Genomic DNA, 18,005 nt, shown 5'->3' on the forward strand with positions numbered 1-18,005 from the left:
TTGTTGTTTGGCTTTCTTACACGATATTTATGCAGCGCATTCTCCCGAACAATTCTGTGCCCTTGGTTTAATTTTCTTATGCCATAATTTTGCCATAATTAATGTTTTTCGGCGACCTGCATTCTACAAATACGGGTGACAGTGGCACCTCTTGTGGAGAAAAACTGAAGCTCTTTACGAGGTTCGTACAGCGCCAATTAGTAAGTGGCAGAACGCTCAAACTGTTAGCCAAAACGAAGCTTTCAGATTTTTGCCACAGGTGGCGCCATCGTTTGGCTAACAGTTTGAGCGTTTTGCCACATACTAATTGGCGCTGTAAATATCACATAAAGAGCTTCGATTTTTCTCCGAAAGAGGCGCTACGATCGCTCATAAAATTCATAATGCGAGGTCACCTAAAAACACTAATTATGACTAAATTATGGCATGAAAAACTAAACCAAGGACACAGATCTGTTCAGGAGACTCTGTTGTATTAATATAGTCTAAAAAATCAAACAATAACAATGCCAAATATAATTGATTAGTATAATAGTTAACTAAACTTGAAAGGTCAATTTAATTACGTTTCGCAATGTTTTCATTTGTTTTTGTAAACGATATCGACGTAGCAGATTTTCCTTAACAATTCCGTATTTTTGGTTCAATTTTTTGTGTTCTAATTTTGCCAAAATTAATGTTTTCAGACCATCCATTTAAAGGTCGAAGCCTAAAGTGTATACGGGATATGAGTCATGCGCGTAAAACAAGTTTTATGTGTACTGATTACGAATAGATATTACTAGGACATTTTAATCTTTCAAATTGTAAAATAAATATTACGATTTAACATTACAATATTATTTTACGCGCGTTTCGTTAGACGCTGTTCATCTCCAATCAATGCTTGTGTATACAAGACTGACACCACTCTCAGTTATTGCTAGACGATGATTGGATCGTTTTCCTTTATGGATGTTTTAATTGGAAACGCAACATGTCGCGATTTGCTTGATTAGATTAGGGAAGGTCCTCGTATGTTTCTTTCACTTTAGCATTCTATTTAGTGAGTTTTCAACAGTCTGTAACAGTTTTTCCGTGTGTCTTTTACGTTGTGGAACGTCGGCGATGACGCAGATTTTTGGAAAATGTGTTGAGAAGGATTACCATGGAAAGAAGAACATAACCCTATGACAATGAGATGTCCTATTTCTGAAACCAAAAACATCCTTTTTATTAAGACTAAGCCTGTACAGTGATACAATTAAAGAAGCATTATTGTCTAAGTTATATGGTGACTGAAGCAATATGGGACTACTTTTCGCAAAATTGTGGAGTCTCTTTGGCAATGAAGGTAAATTCCATATATGCGCTAACACCATACATGATTATTCCATTCTTTCGAGCGTCGCGTCATACAAATGTTACACGCTATGATTTGTCGTTAACGATAAAAAAATAATTAAATTGCGTTTCGTATGTCATGATCTATAAATAAAAAAAAAAGCAACGTTCGTCTTTCTTCGTATTCAACAAATATGTAGAGTGATTATGAACACGAAAATATTTCTTGTAAATAGTGTTTTCTAAGTTTATTAAGATTAATAAAAAGATCGTTCGCATTATATTTAAGTTAAGTAAAATTGTTAATTCTTTTTTCTAATGAGGTTGTCATGTTGAAGAAAGCCTGTAATGAAGTGAAAGTACATTCCAATCATTGCAATCTTTATATAATAGGTAAAATAGAAATTTATAAGTACTCAGTTATAAGTGTTGTATTTGCTGCTGTAATTAATCTAAAAGATTTAGATCGATTACAGTGATTAAAATATTTACTTCTGGAGTTATCAGAAATCATGTCTTGTGACAGTATAGGTGGCCTATTTTATACATGTCCGTGCTAGCATATGTTTGTTTGATTTCTCTTTTGTGTTCATCCATTAGAGAACAAACTCACACATATTGTGAAGTATCCGATGCAAATTTCTTACAGTATACTTCATGCACTACTATCTGACAGACTTTTAAGTAATTATAATCGTGTTATTTTATTTTGCAGAGCATAAGATAGTTATGGTTGGTTTGGATAATGCTGGTAAGACAACTATATTGTACCAGTTCCTAATGAATGAAGTTGTTCATACATCACCAACTATTGGATCGAATGTAGAAGAAGTAGTTTGGAAAAATATTCATTTTATAATGTGGGACTTAGGTGGACAACAAAGTCTACGGGCAGCATGGTCTACATACTATACTAACACTGAGTTTATAATAATGGTTATAGATAGTACAGATAGAGAAAGACTTGGTGTTATAAGAGAAGAATTATACTCAATGCTGAATCACGAGGAATTAAGTAAAGCTAATGTCTTAGTCTATGCTAATAAACAAGATTTAAAAGGTAGTATGACAGCTGCAGAAATATCTAGACAATTGGATTTAACATCAATTAAGAAACATCAGTGGCATATACAAAGTTGTTGTGCACTCACTGGAGAAGGGTAAGGATTAAAAATTTAATTGTGTATCGGTACAAATTCTTACATCCATAATCTAATTGTTTACAATTTTTTTTCAGACTGTATCAAGGTTTAGAATGGATTGTTGGACGTTTAAAGAAGACATGACGTACATTATGAGGATTCATTTTAAATGTCATAAGATATGTAAACTGTAAAGTATATGTTCATTGTAAGTTACTGTGCCACTCTAACAAAATTGTACAAATGAATCTAGAATGGATGATCATTTTTCAAATGGTACATTAGCTTCATGCATAACTTGAAATGTAACTGTATATGCTGATCACAGTTATTGCTGCAGGCACTTAACGTGTCAAATGGTGGACGGGTAAACTCTTATCTATTAATGTGATATAAACTATGATAGCAAATGATTATATCTATAATATAAGAGTAAAGTAACGTTTTAACTATTCTCTTCATAAAAAGTGTAAAAAATAATATTATGTTATAGAAGAAATTGAAAAATTTAGAACTGTAAAAGTCTTTTATAGAGGGTACTGTTAAATTATGAGAAATATGTATAGCGAATTTTCTTTTTATTATTGCAAAGAATGATTGTGCATTGTAAACATTTTACAGCAGGACTGCCACTATTAAAGTTAATCAATACAATTGTACTATTGCTGGATATAAAATGCTGCATTTAAATTACAATTTGAAAAGCACGAAATATTATTTTTTATTCGGCGAAAAAATTCGATCAAGAAATCTGTATGCACGTGTCGAAAATATAGAATTTACTCTTGATCCCGTCCACCTGTGTTTGTAGTAAAAAAAAAGACTAGGTAGTTTATTCTATTTGGTTGATATGCGGATAGAAATTATTTGGCCTGTACGATTTTCAAAACAATACCTATGTACATAGTTTTTATACTCCGCATTAGTAGTAAACAATTCTAAAAAGTAAAATCCAATCTAGCACCAATTGAATCACATATTTTTCAAGTTTCTGTGCGAGTTTGAACATTTCTCAGTGCTTGGTACAGCAAACGTCTTGCGAGATTTCATGGCTAGATTTATTCAACAAATCCAATTAAACGATTGAAAGCAGAATACTTACTGCTCTGTGATACGTGGATTCAACAATGGGACGGTTGTTTGTTGGGAACATTGACTCTGAGTTCTGTAGGAGAATGATAATTATCTATCAGAATAATATTCTTTGCTGATGAAAAGAATATTTTCTTGTAGAAAAAAGCTGATCGTCTCATTGTAAATATTAACGAATCATTTTGATTCTTTGATCCATAAATATCCAATTAACAGCTGTCTCATTTATTTTATTTACTTCATAACTTAGAACAACTAACTTTCATATAGCTAGAAATACTTCAGTATTTAACATCTATTAAAACTTAAAATATTAATAGCACATGCAAAAGAAACCATCGTAGAAATTATTAAGATCATTGTATGGAAGATGCCGTCTAAAGCCAGAGTGAGATCATACATTTAAAAAGTTTCATAAAAATATAAACAGTGGTTTTCTCATATTGAGAAACAATGCATTAATTGCCGTATATATGATATAATATTGCAGATTGTACACAATACTATTATGTATATATTCTCGTTAACGGTTTTCGTTACATAAAAGTTGTGAAATATGCAGGACGAATTAACAAGTTGTTTTATTTTGATGAGGGTTCACAATTCACATTAGTTGGATGTACTGGGTTAGATGTAAACATCGCGTTTGGGTCGGTGGGAGCAAAATCACATGAGAATTAATACCAGTGTTTGTGTTGAATCGTATTGGTCATTGTTAATCGATTTGTACAATATAAATCAAATTATCGCAAACGAGGTTGTTAACTGATATATGGACTGAAGTCAATGTAAAATATTAAATTTTCTTTTGCGTTAAATAGATAATAAATTATGCATTACACTTCCTTTAGCATATAGATTTTTTATTACTTTATTTTTTAATGCTGAATATTTTATGGATAATCTATTGAATAAATATGTAATCGCATAAAATTGTAATAAAAAATAACGTACATTTTCCATGATCTAGTTTGCATTGTGGAATCGTTAAGTTCTTCAATTCGTTTGTAATATGGTTTTTTAAATAATAATAAATATGATTATATTCGGTTCCGGTTTGAAATACTAACTGACCATTAAAAATAATTCTTCGTTTGTAAAAAAAAAAATGTACCGAGTTGTTGGGCAGAAGAAATAGTAAACGTGATTCTCAAAGATCTATTTATTTTCACGTTCGTTATAAATAAAGTATCGCACACACTCACTCATTCTCTTAACAGTGGATCTACCACTGGTCATCGTATTTTTAATTTATGCAGATTGTAATGACTCTATGCGATTGAGCCGCATATCTTTTATGTATTGAACAAAATTTCTAACCAATAACTGGTGCATTAACATTGCAACACCGTTTACAATATCCCATTAGCCCTATTATGTAATTCGTTTTATATTGCATAAAGGTGTACTTTGCTAAGAATAGTTTTTTTGCAATCTTTCTCTGCAAAAAAGACAAACTTCCTACATAATGCTTCCTCGCTACGGTAATAAAAGTAAAGATGCTTATTGCAGTTGGATTATACGTCCCAGAAAATTCTGATATCCTTTTGGCAGTGTCTGTTAAATTACAGTGTCTGCAAAATGTTAACTATGCACGCCGCTAACTTTTGTATGCATTATTTTCGTACGTTTTCTCTAATTGTTATTACAATGATCCGTATCGTGGTGTTACTTCTAAAGTTGTTACTATTTAAGTTAAACGTAAAGCGACAAATATATTTACAATGAACCGTGTCTACTATTAAAAACGCGTGGTATTATGTTCTCGTAATCGATTTGGCAGTTTAAACTATGTATACTCGACCAATATATTTTATATATATATATACGGTTTTATAATGTAAAAACTTCACCGTGTCCATTTCCATTATTATTAGGAATCAACAATGTCTGTCAGAGTTTTTACAATATAAATACACCACGATGTTTCATTTTAGAATATTTACGTTTGAACAATACATCATTACGTTAGATGATTAATCATTGTTTCTAATACCTGGCCTCGTATCGTTTTAACAACACTCGGCAATTAAAACGACTTCGTTGAAGTCATATCAAAATGAATTCGAAATGAGTTCGAGACTTACACTTTTCCGTGTATCGACAACATTCGTAACATAATTCGAAGCAGTCAGTTCCTTGTTCCTAGAAATTATGATGATGGTGTGACACGAACTTAGAGTTTTCAATGATTCTGATACCGTTTCCATTTCTTTTTTTACTCTCGTATAAACAAAGACGACGCTTAAGCCTTGCAGGCTTTCATGAGGAGATCAGTGCTAAGAGATTTGGGCCTCTCAATTGGCAGACCAAGTGCGCGGTCCCAAACGAGAGAAGCCAGGACACCGAGAGCACGGGACACTCCAAACAGAACGGTATAGTAATTCATTTCCTTCATTCCGTAGTATTGCAACAGTACACCGGAGTGAGCATCTACATTCGGCCACGGGTTCTTCACCTTGCCAGTTTCCAAGAGTACCGGGGGAACGATCTTGTATACTTGACTGACCAGCTGGAAGTAGAAATATTGTATCAATTAATTAACAGATCTTGAGCAACTTTAAGAGCAAGATACGACGAACGTCAAATACGATGATTTTACCTTGAACAGTTTGTCGTCCGGCAAATGTTTCATGGCGAATTCTCTCTGGCAAGTGTACCTAGGGTCAGTCTTCCTGAGCACAGCGTGACCGTATCCGGGAACGACTTGTCCGCTCTTCAAAGTGTTCCAGATGAAGTCTTTAAGCTTCTCGTCGCTGGGGCTGTCTCCAACTTGCGAGCGCAGCTTCTCCAACCATACTAATACTTCTTGGTTCGCGAGACCATGGAGCGGTCCAGCCAAACCGTTCATACCAGCCGCGAAGGACAGGTACGGGTCGGACAGCGCCGAGCCCACCAAGTGGGTCGTGTGCGCGGATACGTTTCCACCCTCGTGGTCAGAGTGGATGGTCAAGTACAAGCGCATCAGCTCGATGAACTCGCGGTTGTCGTAGCCGAGCATGTTCGCGAAGTTCCACGACCAATCCTTGCCGGCGTCCACGGATCCCAAGCCCTTGCCTCCTTTATAAAGATTTCTGTATATCGTAGCTGCCACGACTGGGAGCTTGGCAATCAGGTTCATCGAATCCTCGTAAATGGTTTCCCAGTACTTGGTCTTGTGTACACCCTTCGTGTAGGCTTTCACGAACTCGCTCTCGCTGTTCAAGAGCGTTATCGCAGCCGAGAACTGGGACATTGGGTGGAGCGACTTGGGGAAATTGTTCAAAGCTTTCACCACATGGTCGGGCAAGGCGCTCCTCGCTGCCCATTCCTTCGACAGTGCTTTCGCCTGGGCTTCGGTGGGAACGTCACCGGTGATCAGTAGCCAGAAAAGACCTTCCGGGAGCGGCTCCGCGCCACCGGGAGCCTTCGGCAGAAGTTGCTGACATTCGGGAATGGACTTGCCACGGAATCGGATACCTTCCTCGGGGTCCAACACAGACGGTTCCCATACCAAACCTTTGATACCACGCATGCCACCGTACATCTGCAATATTAGGATAAATTTAATTCTATTGTTAACGTTAGAGACCTATAATAAATAGAACATTGCTGGCACTCTGTGAGGCCTCCGAGCGTGGAACAATGTTAACTTATTTCTGTGCTCAGGGTCGCCAAGCAAATTCAAGTCTTAGTAAAATAGTATAAACGTAGTAGATATAATAATCTTCTATTAAGAAGAACATTGATCTCTATGCATACCGATGCCTCGAAAACCGGTAAGTTCCATCGAGAAGTCTAGATGTAAATTAATGGAAAGTATCCAAGGCCGCTTCGAAACTTTTATCGTTTTCGAATTGGTCGGATGTCCTTGTCCGAATATAGAATACGTAAAATAAGAGAAGAAATCAATCGTCATTAAGAGACGCCCGCAATAATCACATGATAAGCACGCGGTGCACACCCGTATCGCGGTGGTCTACCGATTTATGTGTCTCCGCTGTTTCGTTATCAACGCGACAAAAAAATAATCATCGGCTGCGCTGATTCCCGGCAGAAAAATTCGGTCTCCACGTGGCGCGGCAGGCTAATACGCCGAGAACTAACCGCCGCGGTTTGTCAATCGCGATGAATTCTCGAACGATCATTCTTGTTCCGCTATCACGCGATCCCGCCTGTTTCCGATTACGCAACGATTAGCCGCTGCATACCATGTCCACGGTGACGTCGCCGACTTTCGTGGCTCCATGCTGCTTGCGGAAATTCTTGACGCGCTCCTGCTCCTTCGGGATCTTGTCGGCGAGGACCTTCCTCAGATCGGTCGAGGCGTCGGACAACGATCTCAGGAACACCGGGGTAGCCAACTTCTGTAATCAGAAAATGAAAGGGATCGGTTTATTTATCATCGACGATTCCCATCCAGTTTGCTGATAATCGAATCACGGTGTCGAGGGCCAATTGATTGATGCCCTCCGATGATCGCGCGAGGATTATAGAGAGCGGTCGCCTTGACAGCAAAAACATCCGCTGACGATCGCATCGATTACCGATACGCGATCATCACCGGAAGCGCTAATCAACGATAACAATTTTGCGAGCGACTTTACGAGCGATCCCTCCATTGTTCGAACGTTCAATCGATCTCTCCTCAAAAACAGTTTTAAGAACGTGCAAGCAATTTTTCAATTTATTTAATGTGCATTTTTTTACAGCGTCATTGAGACAACGACGGAATCGAATCGGCGCTAAATTAATAACTGATTAATTAATTTAATTATTTTCTAATTAGTGTACGGTATTTTCGTTCCAATAAACCCGTTATCGTAAGCGAGATTCGAAGCAACAGCTGCGATGGATTATGCCGAACAATTGCGCGTGGCTTCTGGATTACGTAAAAATAACGAACGAGCTCGTCACGATATACATTTGCCAGATACTGCTCGCAAGTGAAGGATCTCCCTGAAATTGATGCCGGGTGATAACAGCCGCGCCGTTCGGTTTCGAAGATCCAAGCTCTAAAAATAAATCTTCATTCGGTGCTGCACGAATTCCTGTCTTTACCATGTTCGTTCCGATACAATTGGAATACATAATCTGACGTAATAAGCGCATTATAGAATTCTATGCACAGAACTGTACAGCAGAGAGGCCAAAGAAACGATGAGTTATGATTAGGTTTTTCCTACGACATTCGCCATCTAATTATTGCTTTTTAACATCGGTCGCATCCGATTATTCACACACGTGCGCTATAAATAATTGTCCACGTGTCGCAGAGTTCGCGGCACCCGGTTTTATCTAATCTGAAAAATTGTTCCTACGGTTTTTACGTTGCCCGCAGATCCCCGAGATTACGTAAAAAAAAAGAAAAACTAAAACGGAAGGAACACGTGAACGGTCGTATACGGGGAACGTTAACGATCGTCGTCCCGGCAGAAGGAAACGAAAGACCACCGGGCTTCCAGCGAATCAGCTTCGGCTTTGGGTCACGAGGTCCCGCGTTAAAGTTCATTATCAAAGCGCGGACCTTGGGCAAATGACACCGGGGAATATATTAATAATGCGGAGCCAAGAGAAGCTGAAAGAGAAGAGAAAGAGGAGCGCGCGCGGATTTGCGGCCGCGAATCGCGGCATTTGGAAATTAATCGGACCGCGCGTTTCGGAGTTCGATTTTCAAACTATAAATATAGATAAAAATTGCGAAAACTATGTCGCGTTAGTATTTGGTATTTTAATGAATGCCTTATTAAAATATATTTATATAATTGTTTAATAAGTTAAGAGCAACGCTGCGTTTCAACTACTGTGCAATGGCTACTAGATCTCTCCTGCTCCACGGACTTTTTTTTCGCGAGACGACACGTCATTGTATCTGGAGTGGCGCATTCAATCTGTAGATTGTGGGAAAATACACGAAGCCAGGAGCAAACATACGTGGAGAGGAAGACCGGCACGTTTTATAGCGCGGATGAAGAACTGGGTCGAGGCGTGATCTCAATGGGAAGGTAAATGGGACAATGACCGGCCTAGTCCTGTGGATTTTCGTGCCCATTGTCGGGCCTTGATTGATAAACAATACGTCGGTAGGAGGCCTGCATTTTCGTCGGACTGTAGGATTTTTATTAGCATCGCCTGCTTTAATTGCGAAACGCTATCGAACCAAATAATATTCTTAGGGTATATAATATTCTTAATATTAGAATAAAATTCTTAGAGTATTATTGTATTTTACGAGGCACAGTATAAAATAATGTTTAAAAACAAGCTATTATAAAATAATTTATAGATGTTAAGTTATGTCACGTGTTCGAATTTAGATGAGTCTTGGAGAAAAACACGATACTCGACGACTTTCGATCGATATGTCGCGAGAACTCGTTACGTAAAAGCAGAACAATGAAAGTATTGTAGAGGAGATCATGATTGAAGCAATTAATCTAGTTTAGGTGATTAACGAAGCGGAGGAAATCGAGACGCGGACTGACAGATGACCGATTGTTTTAGTCAAGATCAAGGTACCCCAGGGGAAATCGAGGACATGTTCGAAATCGTAAAAATAGCTCCGCTAATCTTGTGACCATTCTATTTTTAATACGCGATACATTTAGAAAGGTGTGATCCATTGCGTAACCATCCGGTGTGTTATGCAAGGTCAACCGTAGAAAGCACGGAACAAAGCGAATCTCGTCACGAAACTGAAATACATAGCCTGTTTCGTTTTTAATAAATCGTAGGGCATCGCGTGTCGCGACTTATTTTTACGACTCAATTATTGCGTGAATATTTTTTTTAAACAAATTATGCGCGTCACCGTTGGAAACGACTAGTCTGAATCACTGTATGAACCAGTGCCGCGTTTACGTAAGTACGGTATTGTACGCTTATGCCAAATCGAGAAACGGAGAGCCTCCCTTTTGTTGTAACATAATTTTTCTCCGAATTTAGATCTTAACCCTTTCAACACGATTTTCCATTCATCAGAGATATTAATAATATTATTTAGCAAATCATGCTCACCCGGGCTTTAAAATAATACATGGAAAATTATTAACATTTTAAATTGCCCAATGTAATATATTTTTCCGAATTTAGATCACCCTAATCTTAACCCTTTACATTCGATTTTTCATTCATCGGAGATGCTAAATTCCCTGGTCAAGCAATGATCTCGATTTTATTTAACGCTCTCACTAAATAAAAAACTCGCAAAGCACAAAAACACGATCCTCCATATTCATTTTCCTATCATTAGACAATTTTTTACGCAACCGTGAGTAACTTATTACACGTTTGTTGGTTCCATTGTACAGACGATTCATTGTACACGCACACGTGTACAACAAAGACATGAATGTATAATATCGTATCTGGAAATTGGCCAAAATTACGAGTGAAGCGTTCCGAAAATAAAACAGTTTCAACTGTTGTATAATATCGACGGTGCCGCACGATGGACACATGATTAAAAAACGTTCGAAGCAGGTATGCGTCCTTTGCAACACGTTCAATGTTACAAAATGATTACATTCGAAATTCGCTGGCTATAATACAGTAACGCGATTGGCACACGTGAGGTTCGACATGCTGTAACAATAGTTATTGACAAGAGAGTGGTAGAGATAAAAATAAATTAGATGCACATTCGAGTTTTCATTACCGTTCGAGCTTCCATCTAAATGTTGAGTAAGAAGGAAATAGTGTGTAATACTGATGTAATCTTTAGAAATTATACTGTTCAGTGATGTTACTTTTCTATTAATTAATTGCCTTAATAATTCTCAAGCCGGTTGTTCGCGATAATTGCAACAAGTCTGCAGTAAAAGGCGTAAAAATGCGAAAGTTAATTGGTAAGTCATTGATCAGTAATTAATAACTATTTTTAAAGAAATTATAGAGATGCTGCAACGACTATGAATTATGATACCGCGTGAACGTACTCTGAACATTTCCATCGCACCTGCTGCGAATAGAAATCGTATATTCGACACCTGTAGCGTCCGTATACCGTTCCGATGTTCAAATAGCGTGAGAGTATGTTTTACACGTCTCGTATCGTTGACGGTGTAGCGGATACCAGGAATTTAACGTATGAAACGTAAGTAACAACATACTTAGGTCGTAATGCAAGAAGGATATCAAGTTGTGGCCACGATGATGTAACCGAATACTAATTGAACAGATTGCTTGCGACTTTCATATCCGCGCCGCGTATCATCGCCGATCAAACACGGAGAGCCGTCCGGATTCGGCTCTTTCGCCGCCAAATTTAATTAACAGTAACCTGGCGACAGTGAGTCATTTATTCGGTTGACTGGAAATTCATTTAATTTTTTCAGAGCAACGACAAACATAATTTATTTGACTTTTAGAGGAAACTTGTCGTTCGACGCGTATTAGATTGTAAAATAACAAATTTATAAATTCCATAGAGGTAAAATGTTCTCATTTTTGACAATGCTCAGCGAAGCGATATTATTCTAACATTTAAACAAAATTCCAGTCGTCGAATTTTTAAAGAATTCCGTTTTCGACACAATTTTTGCACTTAACTGCAGACGGTGCAATTTCCTCGGCAGTTACTTTTTACAATTTCGCTATCGGCAATTAGCTCAGTGGCGAACAAAGGTCAAAACGCGATCGCGATTATATAATATAACGTATTCTGTAATACCCGCGTAACTTGTAAATGGTATTACATACCAATGAGGATTGCCAGTGATCGATGCAATCGCTATGGTCGGATAGACAGGTCATTATATAATTCGATCACTCGTAATTGCATTTTCTTTTTCATCGAATTAAATAAATTGGAGATCTTTTTATTTGCACCGATGCTACGTAAGAACTGTCGAATATCCTTTTTAGATGCAACTTGGTTTTTGTATAGTCCGGAGAAGATAGGGTTGAATTGATTCGACGCGTTCGCGTCGAAGATAATTTTACTATAATTTTATAGTCGACGGTAGAACAATGGGGTCGTATTCGAAGTGGCTGCTGCCGTCAGCGATTTAATCGAATACTTGATCGAACCTCTGCGTACCGATGAACTGGCATAACAAAATATAAAAGTTATGATTACGGAGGCACGGAAGCGAGAGATAAGTACTTTTATACGCATGTATAATGCATAGTGGCGATTATGTGTCTACGTAAAACATCGAGCAACGTCAGATATCGTAATGACGCAGATCGATGACCTATGTATTCATTGGAGTAGCGACAGAGGCCCGCGCTCGTTTCGATTTAACCAGACCTGATTTTTAGCGTATCAGTGGCGGCCCTACGCTCGCGGAAGAAATGAAGAACGACGCAGGTATTTTCGCACATTTCATTTTGAATAGCGTAAATGAATTTATCTACTTTAAGCTTTCTTTGACGCAAATGTTAAGTGCTCACTTTGCATACAATGCGAGGAAGAAATTATCACCCTTCTGTTTTATCTTGCTTAGTCGACGATTAAATGTTCGAAAAATAATCATTTGAACGATTAAAGTGTTCGAAAGCTGTTGTTGGGTCCTCGTCTACCTCCGCAGTGTATTTGCTAGATTATTGGCAGAAATGTTCGCGTATCGCGAGTCGACGCACTGGGGAGATGTTTTATCGCGCGACAAATTTACTCTCCGATTAACATCGGACAATATTATCTCGGTATCTGTAACTCGAAAAATTCCTGTTTGACAGCGAACCTTTTGACGAATTCGTTCGCAATGACAGATAAAACGACGACCGGCGACAGATCGCGAACGCGCGACGGTGTTTGCCGAACGCGTTTTAAACAAATTTGTTGATTTATAAGCGATATGCAAAGCCTGTTGAGAGTGCACCGGTGGAAGATTCATCCGACGTGACAGATGCCACTCGTTTAACGCCCTGATGAGTTTCACCGTCGGGAGTTATCGGCTCGCGGACTCTATATTAATATTCTCGCGAGCGGAACGATGATCAGATAGCTTTTCTTTCATTTTATTCCGCAGAGATCCATGGTTTAGTGATAACAGTTCAAAAGTTATGTTAGTTCCAAAGCCGAAAATTCGAGGTGGCGTCTTTGTTACAGCAAATGCGAGATATCGTCCCACGTGTTCACGATATATGGTGACGTCATTGGACGTGCGAGTTTCTGCTCTCTTTGCCTGCACATACGAATTATTATATGTATATTTAAAAAGTTTGATTACTTTATTAACGTTCCTACTTTACCGTTAGCAGAGCGAAGTTCAATTGGAAAATAATCGAGTTTATCTGACTGAAGAGCAATTTGTGCACGTTTGCGGTGCGGTCAACAATTTCTGCTTAGATAAGATTAATTGTTCATTTTCTGAAAAGATTACGACACCTAATTAGTTTTCCTTGCATTTTAAAAGATTCCTATGTCTTTTACGACTTTCTTCGTGAATCACGCCCAACGCTGTTCCAAATTATGAGTCACAATTATTATGTCTCGTAGTAGGAATTATATCATCGGACACGCCTTGATAACCACTCGAGACGGATATTATTCGATGAAAGACTACGAAGTATTATTTTATTTTTAATTACTAGCTCGCTTCGAGACTGTCGACTTTGCAATTATTATCCTCGGATAATAGCGCGGCGAAGATCGAAAGGAGATAAACGTGAACCGCATATGGAATTTACTAATTCTTCTCTGCACAGCTTTGATGGATTATCTCCTTCTGAGATCCATGTACAAAGTAAGCGGAAAATTGACGTCACGTTGCGTCACCAGCATCTCGAGAGAGAAAAACCTGAACGTGTCGGTGGATTGTTACAGTCACGGATTTCGCTCGGCGAGTTGCTCAACGTTCGCGCGTGTTCCCTTTAACAGCGGTCGAACGTCGGTTCAACTTGCCAGTGAACCGCGGATTCGATGCGTTCGTGGGAATGCGTCGAACGCTCGAGGCACTCCTAAATCTCGTATAATTGATTCGTTGTTGTATGAACTTCGACACGCGTCTAGCCGAGTCGAGCGATAAACCGACAATAAGTAGCTCCTGCCGGCCGATCGATACGAAATGAAATTAAGACGCTGATAATGCGGTAATAAGTAATACGATTAACCCAGTGCACTCGGGCAATGTTGGCCCATTGACGCATGCACCCGAAGTTCACCGATGGAATAGCGTCGCGGTTCGAGAATGCGATCACTCTTCTGTCGGGTCAGACTGGACTATATTTCAAATACCCCGTCTATTCGTTCTTCGCAAAATGATAGTAATACTTGTAATACATATAATAATATGTAGTATTTAAATTTAAAATTGCAACCATCAATATCTACGGATTCAAATAAAATTATTATCATTATTATTACAACTTGTAGCAAGCCTAAACCTTGCGTATACTGTTTTATATGATTACAGATATTATTTCGCCTGCAATAATCCGAGATTGCCGACCCTCTGACTCATTTGGAATTCTCCTGAACTTTCGAATGCGGTCTGACTTGGTATCGGCATTGTTGGAATCTCCGACGTGAAATTGAATAGAGCCAGATCATTATTAAATCCTTCGCCGTCCAATTAAGTCTCTTAATACCATGCAAACTCCTCGCCAACGAATAGATAAGGTTCTTCTTATTCAAATGTCCAACAGATTTTTTTGGTCTATCAAACCGGTCGACGCGATTCATTTCTGCATCTTTTTGCATAATTACTGGAATCATATAAAAACAATTCAATAAAAATAACATCTCGCGTTTAAATCAATGTTAATGTTAACCAAATTTTTGAGCATTGCATAACGGTGATCACCATGGAATCACGAGCCGCTAAGAGTCCTTTTAATTAATTGTTGGTAACATCGTGTAATACCGTGGCTGATAGCTCTCGTTATCACTGATTACGTAACCAACTAGCTTGTGAAGGGCATTACCAGATGGAATACACCCGTCAGCTACAATTATCTAATTGATTTCGCGCCATAGAATCGTTAAATGGCGCTAAAACGACAGGAGACGGTGCCACGCGCAATCCAACCTTTATTAACGCTGAAACGCCCCCATCTTACAAACAATTGATGATTCAAAGTTAAACTGAACTTGTACTTGAAAAGTCCCCTCGGAGTTCTCGCTATCGTAATCGTATGCAGGAACTTACACGAGCGAGTAGTATCGACATAAATTTTACACGGTACGCTTTGCGCAAAGAATTGCATAAATATCCTATATACTGAATTTAATCGAGCAGATTTTACAAGAGATATAATAGCAAGCCTTAAATCAATAGAAATTGTACGGGCTATATCGTGCGCTTATTATAACTGCGATGGGCTAGGTATCGGGCACAGTATGCTCTTTCATTTCTCTAATTATTTATAGCGGGAATATTAATAGTCGCCCGTGGTCGATAAACGATCGATGAAGCACACGAATTTTTGGCTTTGATTGTAGCACATTGACTGTATCAATCAGGGGCAGTGGACGTTTACAATTCGTATCTCTCGCTCTATAAAAAAAGCAAATTAAAAAAAGCATAGCCGTCTCAGCGGGCAGGTTACGCGATCCGAAGGTCACGAGCGTATATCCGTTGATATTAGGTAATCGGCTGGCCGTGTATAAGTTTGGCTAGAAATCTTTGAATTTGCCAAAAATCGCGCCGAGAATCGCGTAGGTAGACTTTGTACACGGCACGCCGCTGTTAATCGACCGATCTGAAAAGCTAATTTACATTTATATTATCAGATTTTCCGTGATTTCTCATGAAGAAATAATAAAATAGAAAAAATAAAAATCTACCTCAGTATCATCCTCGAATTTCACGCGTTCGATTACGGTATCAATGATCGCGATTTAAAGCTGCAATCATCGTTCATTCCGCATGAGAAGCGGTGTCACATGGACACGATCGGTAAGCAGGTGTCTGCCAAGCACAGGTCACGACCAATGTGGATCAAGAGGGCGGAACAGTTTTTGACCTCGAATTCGTTCTAAAATTATCATCCCTTACGAAATTGTAATGCGGTGCACTTCTTCAATGAACATCCGAGATGTCGAAGGAGACGCTCTCAAGTATTTCGCGCACGGTGTTTTCCTGCGACCTGCAAATACGTGTGTGTGTGTGTGTGTGTTTGTGCGCGCGCGCGCGTTCCTGCCCCCGTATCTGTATCCGTGGCCTTACAATTCGACACGAGACCATTTTGGTTAGGAACTGGTCGCGTAAACCTGGCGATACGTGTATCGTGAGATTTCGCCATAATAGTAGCACCTGGCAGTACTCGGTTTCAAACGCACACGACCATTTATTTATTTTTTTTCGCTATTGATCAATGAAGCCAACAACTTGCGATCGCGTTCCCTGATGTTCCAGTAATTCTACGCTTTCGCGAGAAAATAAGGACGCCGTCAACATCTACTTCTACCCTGTCACTCGTGGATCTTAACAGAAATCTGATAGAGCCGTACGACAGCGAAAACCCTTCGAAAACTTAGCATTTTTCTCCGGATTCCATATTTAAGACGAAAAATGATTCGTTATAATTTTTTACCAATCATCTTCGACGTCTTCTGCAATTTGGAGTAGACGATAGCGATCATATGATCTGTATAATTTTCTTACGTAACTGCCTATCGCAGGCCTAGTTGAATCAATGCTCCGTTCTATCAGGTGAGCTTTATGCCACGCGATTCGATTTCTCGTGAATTTTACAGAAACACGGAACCCGTGGATTTGTGTTCGTTTATTCTCATGATACTTTACGTCACTGCTGGATCGAACGAGTCGATTCTGCAATTATCGTTTGTGAAACGATACGCACCCTGAAATAATATGCAACATCGAGGCTTACAAAAATGCTTTTCAGTCCCCTGCAAAACGATACGCGAGAAAAGCTTCGGTTAAAAATGAAGCAACTTTGCATCCTAGCGATCAAGCACCCTTGGCTTATCACGGGTAACGTACAGGTGTATGCTGTGCAGTGATTTTTTGAATCTGCACCTCGCTGGTCTGATAGGTCATGTTACTAGGCCATCGTCGGTCGATGAAATGCCTACTCTGTATCTAGAACTCGCGGCGTCTGGACTCTTAACGGTGTCCCCGCAAAGTTTAGCAACTGCGAAAAGGTCGAAGAGCGAAAGAACGCGAAGCGAGTGCTTTCCGAATGATCGAAATGTTAAAATCGTACGATGATATCACGAATGTAAATGATATGTGTCAAACATCTGCTCGCAGTTCGAATTTCGCACCGGAACAACGTGCATGGTATCAAGAGTCATTCAAATATCGCATTGCGTTCGAAGACCGATCAATTTTCGGTGGTTTCGTTTGTCACGTACCTGGACTTCCAAACAGCGTTTGGGACTGAAACGGAAGAGTGCCATTGTTCTTTATATCCTGGCTTGCGGATCCTTCCTCTTTCTCGTTACCGTCAAACCGACTATCCAACTGACCACGCGGAGCTCTGGCGCCCAACTCAACCAACTCTTCTGTTAGTTCGTCACAGATACGCCGACGACGCATGCGCACAACGGCAAAG

General features: G+C 39.1%; 2 protein-coding genes and 1 long non-coding RNA gene across 3 annotated transcripts; 1 reads left to right on the top strand and 2 right to left on the bottom strand.

The window, feature by feature from the left end:
- Positions 1–843: 843 nt before the first annotated feature.
- Arl5 (ADP-ribosylation factor-like 5) lies at positions 844–4,992 on the top strand. The gene is made up of 3 exons (XM_078194703.1): positions 844–1,333; positions 2,039–2,483; positions 2,561–4,992. The coding sequence occupies exons 1-3, from the start codon at positions 1,288–1,290 to the stop codon at positions 2,607–2,609; spliced, it is 540 nt and encodes a 179-aa protein (XP_078050829.1). The 5' UTR covers positions 844–1,287; the 3' UTR covers positions 2,610–4,992.
- On the bottom strand, positions 4,720–17,942 carry Kdn (citrate synthase). The gene is made up of 4 exons (XM_078194699.1): positions 17,806–17,942; positions 7,748–7,903; positions 6,160–7,083; positions 4,720–6,069 (listed from the first exon to the last, which is right to left on the bottom strand). Exons 1-4 carry the CDS (start codon positions 17,848–17,850, stop codon positions 5,803–5,805), a joined length of 1,392 nt encoding a protein of 463 aa, XP_078050825.1. The 5' UTR covers positions 17,851–17,942; the 3' UTR covers positions 4,720–5,802.
- On the bottom strand, positions 13,510–15,187 carry LOC144476897 (uncharacterized). The gene is made up of 3 exons (XR_013495099.1): positions 14,895–15,187; positions 13,734–14,810; positions 13,510–13,666 (listed from the first exon to the last, which is right to left on the bottom strand). It is a non-coding gene; the product is annotated as an uncharacterized LOC144476897 (long non-coding RNA).
- Positions 17,943–18,005: the final 63 nt, after the last annotated feature.

Source organism: Augochlora pura, chromosome 11 (assembly GCF_028453695.1).
Source record: "Augochlora pura isolate Apur16 chromosome 11, APUR_v2.2.1, whole genome shotgun sequence".
Taxonomy (NCBI): Eukaryota; Metazoa; Arthropoda; class Insecta; order Hymenoptera; family Halictidae; genus Augochlora; species Augochlora pura.